We start from the raw sequence: 20,873 nt of genomic DNA, 5'->3' as shown, positions 1-20,873 counted from the left end.
ATTTCTGGTTCCATTGAGATTTTCATTATGGATGACCGTCGAATTTAAACTGTTATTTCGTGTATCAGGTAAAAATGTATTATAATTTAATGGTGTTGCATCAATGGTTAATGGTACTACTTTTAGATAATCTTTGTGATAAGATATTGTAATTATTGCTTGACTTGAGATAGCTTGTGGGATATTTAGAAATGCATAATGAGACGATTCAGGGTCCGAAACGTAATCTGATTGTTCTGAAAGGGCAGTGTCATCATTGGTATTTTGAGGTCGAAAATTTTTTCTTGCTTGTGAAATTAAATCTAAATTGTGGGTGAAATAATGTATTATAAACCATGCTAAACTTTTTTGTAAATCATGTTTAGTGTTTTGTGAAACATCTTCTTTAGTGAAATATTCACGAATTATATGTAGAAATGTTGAAAATATTGTGATTTCATTTCTTACTTTTGTATGTTTGGATGTTTCAGTTGGTGATATACTTTGAACTTCTGTTTTTTCTAGTATAGATATATAACTATATTTTATTGCAAAAACTTCGTTAGTGAATATGGAGTTTGCTCTTTGTGAATTATGATATTGTATGCTTTTGATATATTCTATGAATACTTTTGAAAATTCTAAGTCAATATCGTCTGTTTGAATTACATATTTACAGTGGGCTGTATTTGATGTGCTAAATTCTATGGTGTAGATTCCATATTGCTGTGTTAGATTACATATGTCTTTTAAATAATGTTCAATAATTTGTCTTTTGATTTTTACATCTGGGAATTCTGCTTTACATGGGCTGATTCCTGGGTCAACAAATTTACGAGTAAGTTCTTGCAAAAATCGTGTTGTCCTATATCATCGAGTGAATCTATAAGAAAGGGAAAAACTGCTTCGTCATCTGGACTGTCGTCACTTTGAGTGTGGCTCATTTTTTCATTTTATGACTGTTAATATATAACTATCGATGTGTCTCATTGGTTGATTCCAATTATACAAGTGTACTGGTTTGTGTTTGTATTGCTTTTTTATACTTCTTTTTCCTCTTTTTGATGAATTTGAAGTTGTTTCTGAGTCGGAAAAATATAATTGATCATGGATGGGACAATTTTTATCTATTGATTCTTTTAGTTTGTACAGTTCGTCTAAACTGTTGGCTTCTGATTCAGAAAATGCGGTTCTATTTCTCGAAAATCTTTTTCGTGTGATTTGTCTTTGTTTGTTTATAATTTATCTTTTTATTGTTTGTCGTTTTGTTCGGATGTATCCAACTGTTTGTGTATGTGGAGTGAATACAAGATCGTATTTTTTGTTATCTATTTCACAGTTTTGTAAAACGATTGTTTGTTTGTTTCCTAAATTTTTGAATGACATAAGGTTTAGGATGAGGGATGCAAGAAGTTATTAGTGATTTTTATTTTCCTAGACTGTTAGTCCTTACGATTTTTTGGTTAGCTTAATCTGGGTCTTTTTATTCAGGGTTGGAGAGAAAAGTATATCGATTCCGAAGAATGATTTTTTACTTTCTCGTGGCTAGTCTAAGTTAAGGTGTTAACTTACTTAATCCTACTTAGGGGTAGTGATTGTGATCAAGGGTTGGAGAAAAGTAAATCGATCCACAAGGTTCAGGTATAATTAGAACGCAAGTAGTTCGTTAGATACTATTTTAAACTTACTAATCCTGGGTCTGTTAAGAGGAGGGTTCAAGTGAAGGATGAATAACCGAAGTTCTTCACTGTTTATCTTAATTTGAATGGTTAGTTTTATGAAAAATTTCTATTAGTCCTGGGTCTTTTGAAAATGTTGGATAGTGAATCGACGTTTGAGGTCGTTAGACACTTGCTAAGTGGGCGAGGGAGAACAAAATTGTTCTTTTTGATCCAAGGATAGGCCTTGATGATCAGATTTTGAATTTTTTGAAATAGAAAATTTATTAAAATCCAAGGATAAGCCTTGCTGATCTGATATTTAAAATTAAGTGAATTTAAGTTTAAAGTTGTTTAAATTTATTTAATAAAAAGATTTAGTTTTTTAATGATATTAGTGAGCTTATGATTGCTGCTATGTTTAGGTGATGAAGCTGGAACAACAGGATGATTCATGATTACTAACAATTTATGTCATGCTACTAATTTTTATTTTTATTTTCAATAAATATTTTTCAAATATGTTTTTATATAATACTGCAGAAATTAAGAAAACGATCTGAGATCTTTTTATCAATCGTTTTTGTACATTAATAATTTTGTTTACCGCCTGAAATGATCATGAAGATTTACTTCAAAATTTTATGTTTGCAAATGAAAATCTAAATTCATTGCTAATAAGATTCTAAATATAAAAGTTTGTGTTGGCTTTTGCCGTACAACCATAAAACTAAATGGTAAGTTTCTACTTTGTCGTATATCTAAATTATCCAATAATAAAATGTAGTTTAAATCAGGTTCCAAAAAACATTAATTACTATTTTTGCACAAAGGCTTGATTTACAAAAACTTAAATGATTTCCAGAATAGTTTTCCGTACGATAAGATCATCTCTGCTTTCTTGGTGCCAATTTTTGTTAGCCTTTTATAATTCAACATTCGAAAATTGTAGAGATTAAAGCGGAAAAATCATTCAGTTTTTGTGTGTTTAAAAGATGTTGATTGTCTTGATTTTTTCTATATTTACGCATTGGTCTTTCTATCTTGAGAATACTACCCAGAAAATTTGATGAACTTATCGCGACTTTTTCCGAAGCCTAATTTAAGACGCCCTTTTTGAAAAAATAGTCAGTTTGACATCAACTTTTTTAAAAATTATCCAAATACATACAGCTATAATCAAAGAAACCTCAGCTATTATAATCAATTATTTTCCAATGCTTGATTTCTTTCAATTCCTTTTTGTTGTTCAAAAAAAGGTCCACACATTTTTTTATGAGAAAAAAAATCGTTTTTTTTACAAAATCGGCTTTTTGCTTAAATACACAAAATATAACATACAGGTTTTAAAACCTATCGAATTACTTGCCGTAAGAGATCGTACAAAAAACATTCAAAATCAAAAATTTCACAAAACAATTTACAGAAGTTTTCTTGAATATATTTTTTTGGTTTTTCAGGGTTATTCTAATAGTTATTCTACTCGCAAACATACCTAAATTTTCTAATTGGATTTTTAAAACGTATGTGTAAGAATTATCTTTAAAGTTTTTAAATGTAGTTTTTTGAAGTCATTATGTTTTTTAGGTACCGTTACAATCCAGTTAAAGTTGTTCAAGTAAACATTAACTTTTGAGCTGTTTGATGTAGTGTTTGAGGTAATTTTATCTTCGAAAAGTGGGACGGAACTTTAGTGTTGAGTTAGTTTTTTTCAGCCAGTTTTGACTACCTCAAAAATAATCGTAGTGCGTGTCAAAAGCAGTATCATATTAAAACCCTTTGTAGCCGTGATTTACCTTCTAAAAAGAAAATGTGCAAATTTTTTGTCTTTGTTGTGAAAAACTGCTCTGAATAGTTTCGATTTTTAGACTAAATTACAAAAAATTTCACGAATTGAGATAAAATTGGATGAATCAACTCAAATTGAAAATTGAATCAACTCAATGAAAAATTCTCATTTCAATTTGGCTGAATATCAACGCTCTTCTAGCTTTTATTACTTCTAATTGTTTTTCGGTCAAATTTTTCTGAAGAATAACTTTCATTAACTTGAGAAAAAAAAAGAAAATCTTAGTTTAAAGTTTTTTTAAATTATATTGGTTGAAATCTCTGCTATTTGCACAGCAACCGGATATCTTTGCTTTCATGTGTAAGTAACATAAGATATCCTTGAGGTAGAAGAACAGCTTACAAACTGCTCAAATTTTCAAGGAGAATTGCTTGCTATTCTCCTGCTTAGAATCATGCTTAATCTTTTTTATTGCAGTGAAAAAATCCTACAAATTGAAAACGGATTTTTTACTGCACAATTGTGAATAAAGAGCCGATTTATCCTGCGACTAATTTCCATTTTGCGAGCAGTAATCGTTTCTACACAGATAAAAGTATTTTTTATCATCAAGAGGAACGGATTTTAAAGTCTAAAACCAATCAGTTTTATATTTCCAAACCTTCTCAACATTTTTACTAATACCTGTTATCTTTTGTTATTCTGTGGATACTCTGTCAATAATATGCAGGCGCGGATCTAGGATTTTCTCGAGAGGGGGGGTGGATTTTCACAAAAATTTTGAAAATTTTATCGACCTGTTTTTAAGTCGACTAAATTGATTTTCTGAGCTTTTTCCGATCACTATAAAGACCCTAAATTGACAAATTTTTTTGCGCCTGCGCAGGCAAGTTTTTCAGAAAAAAGAAGATAAAAAAGGCGTTTTTAATGCACATTTTGGAAAACTTCGACCAAAAAAATGGGTTTTTTCGGCGCACGGTCCCTCTCAAATTTAATATATATTGGCGTCAAAGGCGACATTAGAAAAATGTTAAGGTCAGTCAACCAAAAATTGTTAGCCCAAAATAGTGCAAAGGGGGGCCCTTTGAATCGGCAAAAAGTCGAATCCCCGAAAAAAAGGCGTCCGCCGTCTCCCCCTGATTCCCCTACTAAGAATATCTATATAAACTGTATAAAATCAGACCGAAATATGTCTTGTATAGAATCTATTTATAATTTTTAAGTAATATGAATTCAATCTGTATATAATTCCTATGGAAACCATTCATTTGAAGAACTATAGGGCTTCTAAAAATCAGCTTTGAATTATTTAAAGAATACAACATCATTTAGTGATTAATTTTGTACACCAATTTCAGCAAAAAAAAAAACTAAAGGGAAAAACCTCCGTCAGTGTTATAGTCAGTCAAGATTTTAAAGATTTTTTGGCGGTGTGAATAATTATGATATATATTCAGGGGCGGATCTAGGATTATCTCGAGGGGGGGGCGGATTTTCGAAAAATTTTCCAAAATTTTGACGACCTTTTTTTTTTTTTAGGTCGACCAAATTGATTTTTCGAGCTCTCCCAAAGCACTGTTTTGCGCCTATTTTGGCAAAATTTTCTGCGCCGCAGGCAAATTTTTGAAAAAACAGTCAAAAAAGCCGTTTTTAGGCACTTTTTGAAAAATTGTGACAAAAAAATTGCGTTTTTTTTTGGCGCGCGCTCCCCCTCAAAGTTAATATATATTGGCGCCCAAGGCGCCTTTAGAAAAATTTTAGGGTCGGTCCGCCAAAAATGGATTTCTAAAAAAGTATCAAAGGGGGGACCCTTTGGGTCGGCAGGGGGTCGAATCCCTGAGGAAAGGGCGTCCGTCCCCCCCCCCCCCCGCCCACCCCCTAAATCCGCCCCTGTATATATTATGAAGTTGAACAGTATGAAATTTTAGGATAACTCAGTGCATTTTACATTACGAGGCCAAACTGTGCATTTTGTGCATTGTAAGCGGATTCCGCAACAAGGATGCTCCCTTTGTTCTTTTTTTGTTCTTTGCTTTCCTTTGATCGTTCCGAAAAAATTTCACTTGTTTAAAGACGTGTTTTTGGAATCCAGAAACTTAGAGACACAAAATTCTGCTCCTATCCAGAGCACAGTTTGGCCTCGTAATGTAAGCAATTATTAAAAATATAATAATTATTAAAGCGAATTAAACTTGGTCTTAAATATCAACTTTTTTCTGCATATAATCAATTTTCATCCATTTTTGTCACTGCGGGCTGGTACTATTCTGACTAAGATCGAACGCGAATCATGGTGGGCCGATTTTCCGCAGATAGGAGGAGACCTTGCCACTTCACCATTGCTCCCCGAACAAAAACTCATTCAAACCTCCTATTGTTTCGACCATTAATGTACAAAAAATACGAAAAAATCCTACTAGAGAACGAGAAACTGAAAAAATTGACAGACACTTACCCCTCGGAAGTTTCGAAATCCTTCGTGGCTGTTGCCGCGTTCGTCGCTGATTCGCTCTCTACTACCGCGTAATGCACTTTAGTTGTCGCCTTTTCAGTGAACGGACCTGCTCTTTCAATCACCACTTTTCCCTTTCCACACGACTCGGGAAACTTAACTTTCTTGTCGGCACAAAACACGACGTTTCGGGTCGCCGAGTCTTTTTTGATGTCGCGTAGCTGATTCACGGCATCCTCCAGAAATCTTCGGTACTTGCGAGTTTGATTGTTGACGTCGGTTTTATGAATTCGGAAATAAGCTCGCGACTTGCCGTAGAAAATGATTTGACTCAGCTGCGAGTCGACACTCTTGAACCACGAGTCGGGATCTGCAGGGTTGTTGTCGGCGACTTCTTTCACTCGGGCCATGATTTTCTCCTTTGTCGACATTTTCTGTTTCACGATATTCGACAGTCTGACGGAACCTGGTGACGCACAGTCGGCCCGGTTGTTGTCAACCGCTGCCCCATTTTCAACATCGTTAAGAGGTATTTTTTCCTGAATTCAAGCAAGTTCAAAAAATAGGAACAAATCAAAGGAAAATCAATTGATTGCAGAAGATATTTTTTTTCAAAAAACGTCTACCATAACAACTGTGAACAAACGACAGCCGTATCAGTTCCGAAAAATTCCGTAGCTCCTCTAAAAACTATTCGTAGGGCTTATTTTTAAGGCAAAAATTTGTTATTTTTTCACCGATATTACCCATAACTGACTCACCGATCCTCCCTCCCCGTTAGCAACTGCAACAGTCGCGTCCTGATCCTCGGGGTCGTAGATGCCGACGTATCGGAAGCCCAGAGCACAGGCCTCGTTCTTCCTGTCTATCGTGTAGGACATTAGGATGAATGCTCCGAACAGTAGAAGAGTGACGAGACCTTCCCACCAATCCACCTGAACAAATTCAGACCTCTTAGTTTTATTCAAGTTTTAATCCCCTTTGAGCAAACATGACTTTTCGAAAAGTTGAATAATTTTTTTTTTCATTTATTGAATGCGAATTCATTCGAAATTTGGAGAGAGCTTTCGTATTATCTTATTTGGCATAGTTTAACCGGCATAATAAACCCAGATAGCATAAATTCTTTAATTGACAAAACTCCAAAAACTGCTAAATAGAAAAGCAAAGACCCATATTACACCGGAGCTACGTTTCTTGCATAACTTTGAAACTTTATACTCAAACCTTCTCTTTTGAAATGACGGCGATCATCATGTACAACCAAATATACGCGCCAATGCTCCACGCTGCAGTACACGTGAACACTCCGAAGTTCTTCACACTTTTCCCCGTGCCATTTGGGATAACAACCACACATATTGCTGTGATGACGAATAAGTTAAAGGCCGCTGAGCCGACAATTGTGCCCGGCCCTAGATCTCCCGCTTCGAAATTGTTGCCGCAAATCTCAATCACCGACAGTAGAATCTCGGGAGCCGAAGAGCCGAGTGCCATCAAAGTCAAGTTCGCGACAGTTTCGTTCCAGACTTGCACTTCGATTTCTTTGTACTCGCCTGAAGATGTTTTCACGACTCTGACTGAAGTTGTCGAAGTGATCACTTCGATCGCCTCCATGAACAAGTCGGCTATTTGAGACACTCCGAGAAACATGTAGCAGAGGCCTGGGAAAAACTAAGGATTCATCCTGGCAAAATGATACCCACGAGAAACTTAGAACATATTAAATCAAACAGATTTCACAAATTTTTCAATTTAATTGGGTACTAATTTGAAAATTTGGGGACCATTTGAAAATCCTCTCACAAACCTATTAAACATTATGTTTTGACATAGTACTAAGCAGTTCTTAAAACAAAAATAAGCTATACGAGGAGATTTTATAAACGTTACATCTTTCTCATTAATCTCTTCGGATGAGCGCAACCCCCCTCCTCCCCCCCCCCCCCCAACTTCATCTCTAAAAAACGTCCCTCCTTAAAAATGGCTTAGCGAGAGAGTTAGGTTTTCTTCGGGGTTGCAGGATTTTAATGTCCATTTTGAGTCTACATAGAAAAGATAGAAGGAAGAGTGCTTTACTTACCTAGGAAGTAGACAGTCGCTCTGAGAATCATAGTGGCAGTCGAGATCTCCGCCCCAGGCGTGCCCCATTCTAGACAAACAGAATAACTCACTATTTTTGAACCATTTTTACAAAGAGGTTCGACCAGAATGAAACTACAACAAATCTATTGACGATTCTTTTCAGCATGTTATTGCAGTCGTATCCCAACTTTGCTGGCGAAAGCGACTTGTCGGAAAATCAACCAAACAAATATTTCAGCAGTATTTTGAACAAAACAAGAATGAATTTAGCAGCGCGAAAAGAAACTCTTTTCCGGCCACTCTTGAATGAATGGGAAGCAACTATGACGTTGGGTTGATACTTTTTCACACAAAATCAGAAAAAAAACAAAGATAGTTTTGAGTGTGGTACTATCTTGGTTTCGAAAAAAAAACATTTAATAAAAAAAAACTGTCTTGGTCTTAGTTTTTAACACTCTGTCGTAAAAGTAGATGACAAATGGACAATTAAATAAATTGTTGTATTTGCTATTCTAGCTGGTTGGTCCAACTTATCTGACCATTAGATATTTTTCCCCCAAATTTCTCTAGAACTTAGCAGTATTGCTTCCAGTTAACTTCTTCTTAATACAATTTCCTTTTGAACGAGATTCACTTAAAAATGCATCAAAAATTGCATCAAAATAGCATTAAACATTTAGGAGTTTGGAAGCTGCTCGTTGGTAATTTAATACACCTGTAAGCCATCTATTGTTTAAGTAATCAAGTTAATCGGCAATTCATGAATTTAGACAAATATTATTCAAAAGATTGGAGCTTAAATGCAGCTCAAAATTTCGATTTAACTGATTTGAAAGACAAGAAGCTTTGCTTTTGGAAAATCTGCTTCGAGTTTTACTAGAATTTCGGATAAAGTTAACATCCTCCCCCTAAAAAAACCAAATCAAGATATTGTACCGTACTGAGAGGTGCAAAAACTTCTATTCTGATTGGCAGAAAAGTTTGTCGCAAAGTTTGACCAAACTACCATCATCCCTCTTAAAACGCTTTATCGCAGAGGAAACTGTTCACTTTGTCCGAAAATTCAAATCAAACCCCGCATAAAGATTGCAAAGAAAAAAATACTAAGTTGATTAAGTTATTTCAACAAACCAAACAAAACCTGTAAATTTACCGCGTTTTTTTTTCAAATAGGGCTGACAAAGGCAAAAAGTGACAAAGAATTTGGAGAAAACAAAAAAATGCAAACGCTTTGCCAAATTTGAGCCCAAATTGTTACCATAAAAATGGATAAGACTATGCTTCATCAAAAGTTAAGCAACTTGTAAGTCAAGTTATTATATGAATGAAACCAAAATGAGTAAAATTTGAGAAGAATGAAATGTCTGAAAAGCTTTGAATTCTTTTTTAATTTAAATTTAAACACAAAGCGACAATTTTATTTGAAATGAAACCTACTTGTTTTGATAAAAAATGAACTATTACAAACCGAAATTTCACCCTTCATAAACTATGCTGTAAAAGGAAAACACTCATTTAGATGAAATTTGATAATAAAAAAGATTGGTTCGGCCATTTTTGCATAACCAATAATCTGCCAAATCGAGTCCCAATAACCATTTTCATAACGAAACTTTGTTTTCAACTTTGGCACACATCGGAAAATCAACTGATTGGTTTGAAACCCCTCTTAGAACAATACTAAATTTGATGGGTAGCGCGACCGGGGAGAGTTCAAAATTTTCCAAAAAGTGCCTAAAAATGCCTTTTTGGCCTGTTTTTTCGAAAATTTGCCTGCGCACAGAAAAATTGGTCAAAATGCAGTCTTTATAGTGATTTGGGAGAGCTCAGAAAATCAGTTTGGTTGAACTAAAAACAAGGTCGACAAAATTTTTTTTTTTTTCTTTGAAAATCCTTGCCCCTCCCTCGAGAAAATCCTAGATCCGCCCCTGCTTTTGATTTTGTTCAATTTCAAATACAAACAAGACTGCTTCTATCAAAGCCGGTACCTTTTAAAATTTATGAAATAGTGTTCTTTTTAAGAGAAATTAATAAATTTTGTAAAAAAAACAAGTAAAAATTCAAAATTATTTTGAAAACTTTCTACAACCACACGCTATTCAAAGTACAAATTGATATACTTCGCATATGCCAATTACCATACCTCAATTTAGCTTAGAACAATCAGAGTGAAGAGCGCGAATTATATTGCTCGTTAATTGTTTCCAATTGGCCAAACTGGCAATCTGTAAACCCCCATAGCTTAACAAAAAAATGATCTCAGTTAAGATACTTTTTGTTCCGACTTTCGCAAAGAAAGTAACAGAATATTGGTGCTCGGGGTTTTTCTTAAGCCAAAATTCGACTTTTTATTTGCCATTTTTGACGGAAGTTTTTTGTATCATTCAAAACGTTTTGTTGTCCTGAGCTTGAGTTTTCAACAAAAAAATCTGAGTGATGTAATCGTTGACATTTTGTGAAATTATTGGCGTTTGAAAATCCCCTGATTGCTTATTTAAGAAAATTAATCAGATCAAAATTTCTAGCAGACTTGTTCATTTTTATTTTGACTCCAAATTCAAAAAAAGCGGCAATTTTTCAAACAGTGCTATGGTAATGGTTAGTTTTAACAAAGAAATCAGAGAATTTTTTTTGCAAAACCATTTACATAAACTTTTTTTTTAAAAAGCCTTGACCTTTTTGCACAAAAAAAGGTTTTAAGGAGTTGTGATTGGGGTTAATCAATATCATTTTTTGAGTTCATAAATTTAGCTCTTACTCAGTTAGTTTTTCAGACTTAAAAGTATGACTATAATATTTTGAAACAAAAAATTTGTCATAATAGTTTTTTTGTAGTTGCGTTATTGCTCAATTTTTTGACTAAAAGGATTCTTCAAAAATTATTTCCATTTTACAATAGAATGAGAAACTTTTGTACGCCTTTTGAACTTTCAAAAATATATGATCATTTACGAACTCTTCGGCTACTCTTGCAATACTCAAATTTTAGGCTATCCGTTGTTACTACTCCAATTTGGCCGATTAGCATTAAAATTTTGGTAAAAGCTACTTTCAGTTTTTACAAATCAAATTGAAAAAAAAAACCGCGCGCCCAGTTTATCGCATTGTTTTGGTCACAAGTTTACAAAATTAGCCAAAAATACACATTTGGCGTTTTTTCTCCAAAATTGCCCGTTGCGCCAAAAAAAGGAAATTTTGTTAATTTTTAAAAAAGGATTGTTTAAAATTTCCATGAAGTCATCCCCTTGCTAAAATTGTGGATCTGGTTTTGAAATTACTAACAGAAAACAAAGCTAAAAACGTATTCGAAGTAACTCCCTAGAATTACCGACAATTCCTCTCAAGAAATAGTTTCCAATCAATTTTAGAGATAATGTAGGAAAGCAATCAACTTTAATCAATTCAAAATCAGTATAAAAGTCTTTTGTTAGGCTTTTTTTATTTTTTACGAAATGGTTATTCGGCAGGGGCGGATTTACGCAGAAATTTTTTCGGCAGGGGCGGGGGCATCTTTAACCTCCACCCCCTCACCAACCAAAAGGTCCCTCATTTGGTCTTATTTTATGTCATCCATTTTCGACGACAAACCATGAAGTTTTTTAAGGGTACCTTCGGTGCCAACATCGTGTAATTTTGAAAGGGAGCGCGCGCCAAAAAAAAGAGGCATTTTTCAAAGATTTCAAGAGGCATTTTTAAGGGTACCTTACATGAAGTTTTTTAAGGGTACCTTCGGTGCCAACATAGTGTAATTTTGAAAGGGAGCGCGCGCCAAAAAAGAGGCATTTTTCAAAGATTTCAAGAGGCATTTTTAAGGGTACCTTACAAGAAGTTTTTTAAGGGTACCTTCGGTGCCAACATAGTGTAATTTTGAAAGGGGCGCGCGCCAAAAAAAGAGGCGTTTTTCAAAGATTTCAAGAGGCATTTTTAAGGGTACCTTACATGAAGTTTTTAAAGGGTACCTTCGGTGCCAACATAGTGTAATTTTGAAAGGGAGCGCGCGCCAAAAAAAAGAGGCATTTTTCAAAGATTTCAAGAGGCATTTCAAGAGGCATTTTTCAAAAATTTGACTGCGACGCAGAAAATTTTGTCCAAATAGGATCTTTATAGTGTTTTGGGACCGCTCGGATGATCATTTTAGAGTCGGCCTAAAAAAGTGGACAAAATGTTTGAAATCCCCCCACCTCGAGAAAATCATAGGTCTGTCTCTGTTCCGCGGTACCAACCGAAAAAGAGGTTTTTCCAAATTTTTCATATCAAAAAAGTTTAGCTGGGTCGAATTCTCATTTTTCATATGCAGTATTTTAAAAACCTGGGGTAGGATTAGCTTCGGATGAACCTTTTTTCAAGTTGCATCATTTTGTTCGGTCACAGAGAAAAACTTTTCAAGTTGCATCATTCGATCGCCTGTAGAATTGAACTGTAATTGTTGATGGTTCTCTGTGTTTCAAAAGCATGATTCACGTTCAAAGCTAAGCAGACCCTTTTAGTGGAGCTGATTAATTTGAGTTGATCAAGTTGTGGCAACAAAAGCAGTATTAAGTAAACTGAGAGTATCAGCAGGTCAAAATCATCAAGGTATCAAAAGTTACATCAATTGAGAAGTTCTCAAGGTGAGCGAAAAAGGCGGTGTATATAAGTTATTAGTAATTGTAGTTACTGACTTCAAAGCTAATTTAAACTATTAGTTACCCATAGGTAACTAAAAGTTTAAATTAGCTTTGAAGTCAGTACTAACAATCTTTATAACCTTTATAGTGCTGAAAATGCTAAAATAGAACAGCCTACTTTTTGTGCCATTCTTGAAACCACTTGCAATGATCTATCTAACTTCAATTTCAATTTCAGTTTGTCAGTATGGGCGACAGCTTCTCAAATATACCCACTGGTTTTTCTTGTTATAACTTTTAACTTTCTGTACTAACGTGGCAGTATGATTCCCCCGTGCTGCAGTCCTCTTTGGGTGCGTTAGGGTCACACTTTCCATATATGGGCTCACTAGTAGTTGTATTATCGGATGCAAGAGCGGGGCTCACACAGACAACAAACAGCACAAAGGTCAAAAAAAAAGGCGGAGGAAGGGCGGATGAGGTCAATTTGCGCCCGATTGAGAAACCACTATTTCTCCTCATTTTGAACTAAATCCGACTTGTAAAAGCCGCCAGCAATGTGTGATCTGAAAAGCCAACTGTCTAGATATCGATGTTGATTGAGCGCCCAGTTCCGCTATTGGTAAGTCTGAATTAGCTAGAAACAGAACAAAAGTCACAATTCATCGTAACCGATGATTTATAATGATTACCTGATATTTGGATCAAAGCAAACATAAATAATCTCTCGGTAAATGCGCGCTTTCATGTGATGTTATTAGTGTTAGAAAAAGGTTTACCTGCAACTTTTGCATAACTTTTAGCTATCGCGTCTGCCGTTGAATGGTTCTGGTGTAACACCATTTTAAAAAGTGAAACATGGCGAAATTGTGAGTTGTGACCTTATTGTTACGCTATTTACAAACGAGATGCAGCTAATAAAACATAACGCCAACAGACGGTAATAGTAAGATTAACTAGCCGTAAACCAGTATCAGAAGGTAGTATGACATAAACTTTTAACTGGGTGTTTACAGTTTAAAAGTTGGACTTAGATTTTGCCCTTATTTTTAGATAGTTGCATGCAGGAGTAGGGGGGGGGGGATTAGTGGGGCTTAGTCACACGTTTTGCGCAAATTGAGAAACATAGTACAACGGTTAAAAATTTTTGAAAATCCTACAAACCCCCCCACCTATAAAACAATTAAAACTTACACTATTTAACTTGAAAAAGCCCTCAACCTTGCCAAGATAACATTTTTTCTGTGCTTAAAAAATTTTTGGAGAAGGTTCTTTGAAATTACTTTTCAAAACAGACTTTCAAACCTGAGATAAACAATAACAACTAACTTTTTTTATATCCAGGTGTTTTGTTGTAAAGTTAATTAACTTACTATTTTAGGAAATCGAACTCAGGTCGGGGGAATTCGTTTAAATTTATTGTTCATCTGCACGTCTTCCGTAAATTGAATGAAATTATGTTCAAAAAATTCTGTTTCTCACTTAGTCTAGGCTAAGCGCTAATTCGTGTCTGAAGAGCGAAAAACAAGGAGAATATTTATAACAAGTGAAAACGTTGCTTCAGACAATAAAATAAATACTTTTATCTAACTGAAAAAAAACAGAAGGCAAGGAAATGCGAAAAAAATTTAAATGTGTTTCGTTAAATTTTCAAACAGCAAAGGCACGATACCTCATTAAAATTACCAAAATTGCTATTTTTGTCAAAAATGCAGTTTGACGAATGAGTACCTTGTTTTTATCTATTCCAAGCGAAATTTGAGCGCATTTAGCGATAACATTAAAAACGCTTTTAGTTAAGTTAGTAGCTTATATTTTCACCATGCCAACATAAATAACAAACAAAATTTTCCCCGGAGAGAAACGATAATCAATCCGTTAATTTTATAAACAGTTAAACAATTTCAGCAGCAATTTATGATTTGGTATTCACCAAAAATAAAATTGAACTTTTTGAAATCATGATCAATTCATAATTAAGGAGGAAAAAACAGGTAAAAAATGAAAGGTTTCCGTGTTTAATTCCCAAGTACGCAGAAAATATAAAAATCAATTGGATAGCCAAGCACAGCATAAAAGAAAATTACAAAGGTTGCTAAATTGTGACTTAATTTTTCAAAGCAGAAGACGTGATCAATCTTAAGATCAATATGCTGAAAACAAAGTGCATTGCAAATGGTAAATAAATGCTGTAATTTTAGCTCAAAAAATTGACAATTATACAGACTGTTGATTTCAGCGAACAGAAAACTCCCTTCAAACCCCCAAAAAGATTAGTTCACAAAAGCAAATCCCCATTAAATAGAAAGACCTTTAGTTGCCTCTAACAAAACTTATCATTGAAGATGAAAAGCTCAAACACATCTGACTTAATTCTTCTTGTCAAGATGACAATTCGAGTAAACGGATTCAAGATAGTACGTTTTGACACTTATCTCTCAAAACTGCCTTATATTTTCTTATGTTTTAGGAGAATTGAATTTAGGTTTAACAAATAGGTGACAAAAACTGAAATTACTTAGGTACAATTGTTACATGAAATTGGGATGCCTTGAGAAAATCAATTTGACTGGCTGCAGAAAAATAAATTAACTAAAAAAAATTCGAATATCAGCCCCCTCCCGCCTCGAAAAAAACCCAGTACCACCCTAGAACAGCATGCAGATAATAATTCAGATAACATTTTAAAATATAACCATAAGAATTTCGAGATGCATTGGGGGGGGGACATAACGGAGAGTATGTGAATTTTAATTTTTTTCTTCCAACTAAATTAGTGTCAAAATTGTAAAATCAATTCAACAAAAATAATTAGAGGAGTTTGAATAAAATAAAAAAACAGATTTTTGAACACAAGCATTTTCCTGAGACAAGTCGGAAAAAGAGTCGGAAGAAAGGACGAGGGTCGAGGGCGAAGAGGTTGTTTTTGAGGATTCGATGCAATTCAGTTTCGAGTAAAAAACTGAAAACCTTCTGCAAATCAGGATTCCAACACAATTTTGTCCACCGGAATATTGTACACCAATTTTTTTGTCCACCGGATTTTTCTGAACTGGAAAATCATCCATTATGATTTTCAGAAACACAATAGATAAATACAAAAGCCTATGCTTCAAAAAATTATGAAAAAGTAAAAATATTAATAATGTAATATTACTAAATAAAGCTTTCAAACGACTTGCAAAGGGATGTTGAGATCAAAAGCAATCCAACCTTTCCAATTCCCGGAGTGCGGTCTGTATTTAGACAACCGCGTATTCCTACTCGTCAGTAAGCAGACAAATACTGTATGAACCAATCAGAATCGAGATTGGAAAGCGAACTTTCGAAATCAACAATTATTCTTTATTCATTTCTTCCTTGTCTCGATTCTGATTGGTTAAAACAGTATTTGTCTGCTTACTGACAAGTAGGAATACGCGGTTGTCTAAATACTGCTACGTAACCCCAATTCCCTTACAGTATTTATTACAGTTCATCCAAAACACAGAAGCAAGAAAAAAAGTAAATTCTACACGGTTGTTGCTCGACTAGCATAAAAGTAGACTAGCTTAAAAATTTTGAAAACCTGAAAATGTATCGACTAGCTTAACTTTGCTAGCTTTTTTTCTCAAAAAGACAAAACTGCTATTATAATCCGTTCAAATTAAACTTTGAATTTCCGGGAAATAACAATTTTAGCAATCGAAAAACTAAGCAAATGAAACATCCTAACAGATAAATTGTGATAAGCCATACCCCGACCTGTAGTGGCTTGAATCATATATTGAATATAAGTGTGAAATGTGCAAAATGAACTGGGATTTAAACCACTTTCTTGTATATAATGATTTTAGTTTTAACAACACGTGTTTGTGTTTCAATTTTTAGGTTAGTTTATACAATTTTTAATTTAAAAAAACTTTCAATCTAGTCGAGCTTCAAGCTAGTCGATACACTGCCATACACGCAAATGGTGCAATGTGATTGATAGCCATTGCATTGTTGCAAAACGTATGAAAAATTTGGATTTCAATGAAAACTGCGGAATCAAAATTATCTTCAAATGCTTGCTTTTTTGAAATTTGAAACCCACAGAAGTTCTTAGGAAGTCCGCTGCAGAGTTTTTTACATAAAAAACTTAAATCAAGTGATTCCGCAATGTACAGCAAACAAATGGCCCTGCTTTAGATGGCGCGGAGTTCGATAGGGAAAGTTTCTTTCAACTACGGAGTAATTGATCCTGATCAATTTGCTTTTTCTGATGAAATGCCGCCAATCAAACTTGCGATTATATTTTGGTTGCTACATAGGTCACCCGGCTACAGTCGTCAACACACTAATTATAGGAGATGACTATTTGTTTTGATGGCAGAAGAAAAACTAAGTAATTTACAGTTCAGCTGTCATTGCACTCTTATAACAAACACGACAAAACACATCATTATTTTCTTTTGATTTTAGTTTTGCTTATAAGGATAGCATTTGGTGGGAAATATTAGCTCAAAGTTAAACTCTGGTTGTTTTTGCGAGTAAGAAAAAAGAAATGAACAAAGTATAGTTTTTTGAAGAAAACGTGACAAGCCAACTTTTTGAGTTTTCAACATTATACATATGATAATGCATCATTTGATTGCTTCAATCGGAAAATGACAAATTTTTTCTTTGCACCAAGACTTTGGTTTTTCAGAATCATGACATATAGTCAGGGTGGAATTGTTACTGACGACTAAATCAGACCAGTTTTTCTCTACACGAATTTTTTTGTCGTTTTTCTGTCATTTTTTTTGAACTGAACCAAGTTTGTAGATACCCCCTTTTCACAAAAATTTGGCCTCTTCTCTCGTTTTCCGTTTTCAAAAAAACCTATATATTCTGTCCCTAGCTTTTAGAGGGGAAGTGCTGGTGAAAAAGCGCAACTTCTTAACTTAAACTAGTTACAATTAGAGTTTTTGGTTTTGTCAAGTTTTGTCAAAAATGATTTAAAAAATGTTTTAAAGAGCTCGCTTGAAAAAATTCAGAAAATTGAGAATACTTCCGCGCCTGATATGATAACACAGTTAACCCTTTACGAGTTTTCTTTAAGTTGACTAAAATTGGTGAAAAAACCCATCCTACACCTTAGCTTTCCTCAGTATTTCTTAATGCGGCAAAAACAACAAAGGTGTAGTTCGTTCGAAATTTGTATTAACCATTTAAAGTTTTTTTGATCGCAAAAGCGTGTTTTAGTGGTCTTAATTAAGTTCCTTGATCAAATAGTTTGTCTGCGCGCTTTTTTTTGCACAAAATTTTGTAAATTAAATGTAATAAAACAAAAATTATTACATTTAATTTAAAAAAATTTTTAAATAAAAGTCATCACCCGACACGCCATATAAAGTACAAAAGATAGATTTCGTTCCTTGTAACAAATCAATTACGGCAACTAAGCTTCGATCAACCAATTTGGAACGATTTCTAAGACGGATTAAATCTCCGCTTACGCGTTAATAGCGCGAATTATATCGCGAGTTAATTAACCCAAATTGATTAAATGGCCAAAATGGCAATATTTAAACTCTCATAATTTTCGAAAAATGATCACAGGTGAAATATCTTTTCAAATTTAAGCTCAGGACAACAATACCTTTTGAATGATATAAAAAAATTCCGTCAAAAATGGCTAGTTAAAAAGTCGAAATTTGTCTGAAGAAAAAAAACCCCACCCCGAGCACAAATATTCCGTTACTTTCGTATCGAAAGACAGAACAATAACAAGACTCCTCGTATATCAGGGCGAGGCCCTTAATATTCCGACTGCACGTTTATGCGTTATGAGAACGCATTATATCATGCGTTAGTTATCCCAAGTTGACCAATTAAGCAAAATTCAAACCCCTATAACTTTTTGGAAAATGATCAAAGGTAAAATAATTTTGTAAATTTGAAAGGAAGATAATATCTCTCAAATGGTATAACAAAATCCGGTAAAAAATCTTAGTTAAGAACTTGAAATTTTATTGAATGAAAACAAGACTGCTCGTATCAGCCCAACTCTCTGAGTGTTCCAATTGCCATTAAATTGGTCTCGAATAGCTTTTGGTAAATTCAGTAATTGCAAAACTATGAATTTTAAGCTGATCATTCTTAAATTTAAAATTTAAGAGTGTTACAATTTGAGTTGTGTATGTAGTTAATAAAACCAATTAGCTGCCTCAACTCACTTTGGAACAGTTTTGCAGCGCGGGATAATTCGCCACGCATGTAAATTATAAAATGAGCAGTTTCAACCGATTGGTGGTTAGATAGTTCAATGGTGTGCAGAACCGAGAGGGCCCATGCAGATCAAGAGTTCGATCCCCCGATGAATCAGAGTTTTGTAAAAATGGTCTGATTGAAAAAAAACCACCTCGAGCATATATATATTCCTCACTTTCTTCGAAAGTCAGAACAAAAAAAAACATCCCAAGCCTTACTATTCCGAGCTTTCTTCGAAAACCGGAACATAAAGTGATAAATAGATAGTTAACTACTCAGCGGAAGTTTGTACAAATGAAATGTCAAAAAACGTCATTATCGGCCATATTTCTGTAAATTTGTGTAAATTCTGAAAATTTCGGCATCTATAAAACAATATACATAGCCCGGTCAAAATTTCGATTTTTTGCCAATCCTTCTAATCAAAAACATAGACGCAACCGTGCGCAATGTTTCCACATGCCTATCGGCCCCTTGCCAAAGTATTCTTTACCATTTTGAAACTCTGTTTAACTCACCAAGACTGTCCACTCCGTTGGTATATTTCTGAATGGACGAAATCTACTTCCAGATATCAAATGATTAAGCACACTGCAAGCGAAGATAAAGTTCCGCAAAATGTCCCTTGTTACTTGGTTGAATGAAAGGAATGCGCAACAGGCCAAGTCATAATTTGATCGAGAACATAACTTCTGCAACCAAAAGTCAAAGCAGCTGCTTCAGTTCGAAAGTGGATAAAACAAAGACTTTTCCTGTAGAGTCAAGCTTAGTTGATATGAAATTCTGGAGGCCGAAAAATCTGAACTATTTTGATTGGCAAAAGGTGATTTCGGATTTCGGAAAGTGTCGCTTTTTATCGCAGAGCAACTATCGACAATTGTAACGAGTTCTACCAACAAATTTAACTACTTTGCGCCATTTGGACTGACATTAAATATCTGTTTTATGCTCAGAAAACTGAACTTATAGTTTGCTAACATTTTCGATTCCTTCTCGCTTTAGCGTATTTGCAGAGTTAATATGCGCTTTATACCATGGAGTATATAGTTTTAGGCAGCGTTATAGCATGTTTACCATGCCATGTGTATAAAAGCACCGACCGTATTTACCATAAATTACGCAGTTTCGTTTTTGGTTTGCAGTTCAAATTTATACGCTTCAGTACTCGTTTAGTTTCAACATCGAACAATAAATATGCAAACCATTAATGTGAAAACAAGAATGAAGATAGAACATACTTGAAGCTCTTTTGCGATATTTCTGCAAGTGTAGAGATCTCAAATTCATTCAAATGGATAACATGTTGCGCATTTGTCATTGAGAAACACTTGTTGGCCATAAAAAAGCGAACTTGAACAAAATTGTTTTTATCAGAGCAAAGCTTTGAGTGATCCGGATGCCCTTTAACGCATCTAAATAGTTTTTTAATCTTCAAAAATAATTTGAAACTTTCAAACAAAAACTGACAAAAATTTGGAGTTATTTTTTTTCAAAACCTGGTAACGCGCTATGTAAAGTGCAAAAAAAGTCGAAAAATGGTCGAAAAATGAAACCTGTCTGATTAAAAAACACACTGAGCAATATTATTTCATTCATTCATTCTCTAAAACTCTGCAAATGAAATAATTTTTTTCACCGCATCAATTTTTGTCTCTTGTTTTTTTCTTTTATTATGATTAAAATTATCTAGTACTTCTTCAATGATTTTATTATAGAGAGGCAAAAAGAAGCAAATCATTTTTTTGTATCGCCATAACCCGGGGTGACATCCAGTTTATCTCATTAACCTACAAAAAACCTGCAAGAAAACTAGACGGATTGTATTTAGAATCATGATTTTTTTTCTGAATGGCAAAGAAAGAAACAGAATACATTTGCTCGTGGTTATTTTGTCATCAAAGCAAATTTGAAAACTTTCAGAGCTTTTCATGATATTTCATAAGACTCGATTCTCTGAGGTCAAAACTTTTTAAGTATTTTTTCTTCCTTTTTGTGATGCTTGAATTTTATGGAAGCGCGATTATAGAAAACAGGAACAATTCATGTCGCTATTCCAGTTTCTAAAATGCTGATTTGAAACACTAAAA

The 20,873-nt window shown here is 34.2% G+C and overlaps 1 protein-coding gene across 1 annotated transcript in view; it reads right to left on the bottom strand.

Moving 5' to 3' along the window:
• Nucleotides 1–19,948, bottom strand: part of LOC134855973 (sodium/calcium exchanger 1-like) — a gene marked incomplete at its 3' end in the record, with an annotated part of 42,277 nt that extends 22,329 nt beyond the window's left edge. Inside the window, exons 1-6 of the mRNA XM_063872339.1 lie at nt 19,305–19,948; nt 12,886–13,207; nt 7,962–8,030; nt 7,106–7,542; nt 6,640–6,813; nt 5,882–6,417 (exon numbers count right to left, since the gene is read on the bottom strand). Coding sequence (XP_063728409.1) covers nt 5,882–6,417; nt 6,640–6,813; nt 7,106–7,542; nt 7,962–7,992 — 1,178 coding nt within the window. The remainder of the gene's footprint in view (nt 1–5,881; nt 6,418–6,639; nt 6,814–7,105; nt 7,543–7,961; nt 8,031–12,885; nt 13,208–19,304) is intronic.
• Between the last annotated feature and the right edge of the window lie 925 nt (nt 19,949–20,873).

This window comes from Symsagittifera roscoffensis, unplaced genomic scaffold, assembly GCF_963678635.1.
Source record: "Symsagittifera roscoffensis unplaced genomic scaffold, txSymRosc1.1 SCAFFOLD_258, whole genome shotgun sequence".
NCBI lineage: Eukaryota > Metazoa > Xenacoelomorpha > Acoela > Convolutidae > Symsagittifera > Symsagittifera roscoffensis.
This window is presented reverse-complemented; position numbering and strand designations above follow the sequence as displayed.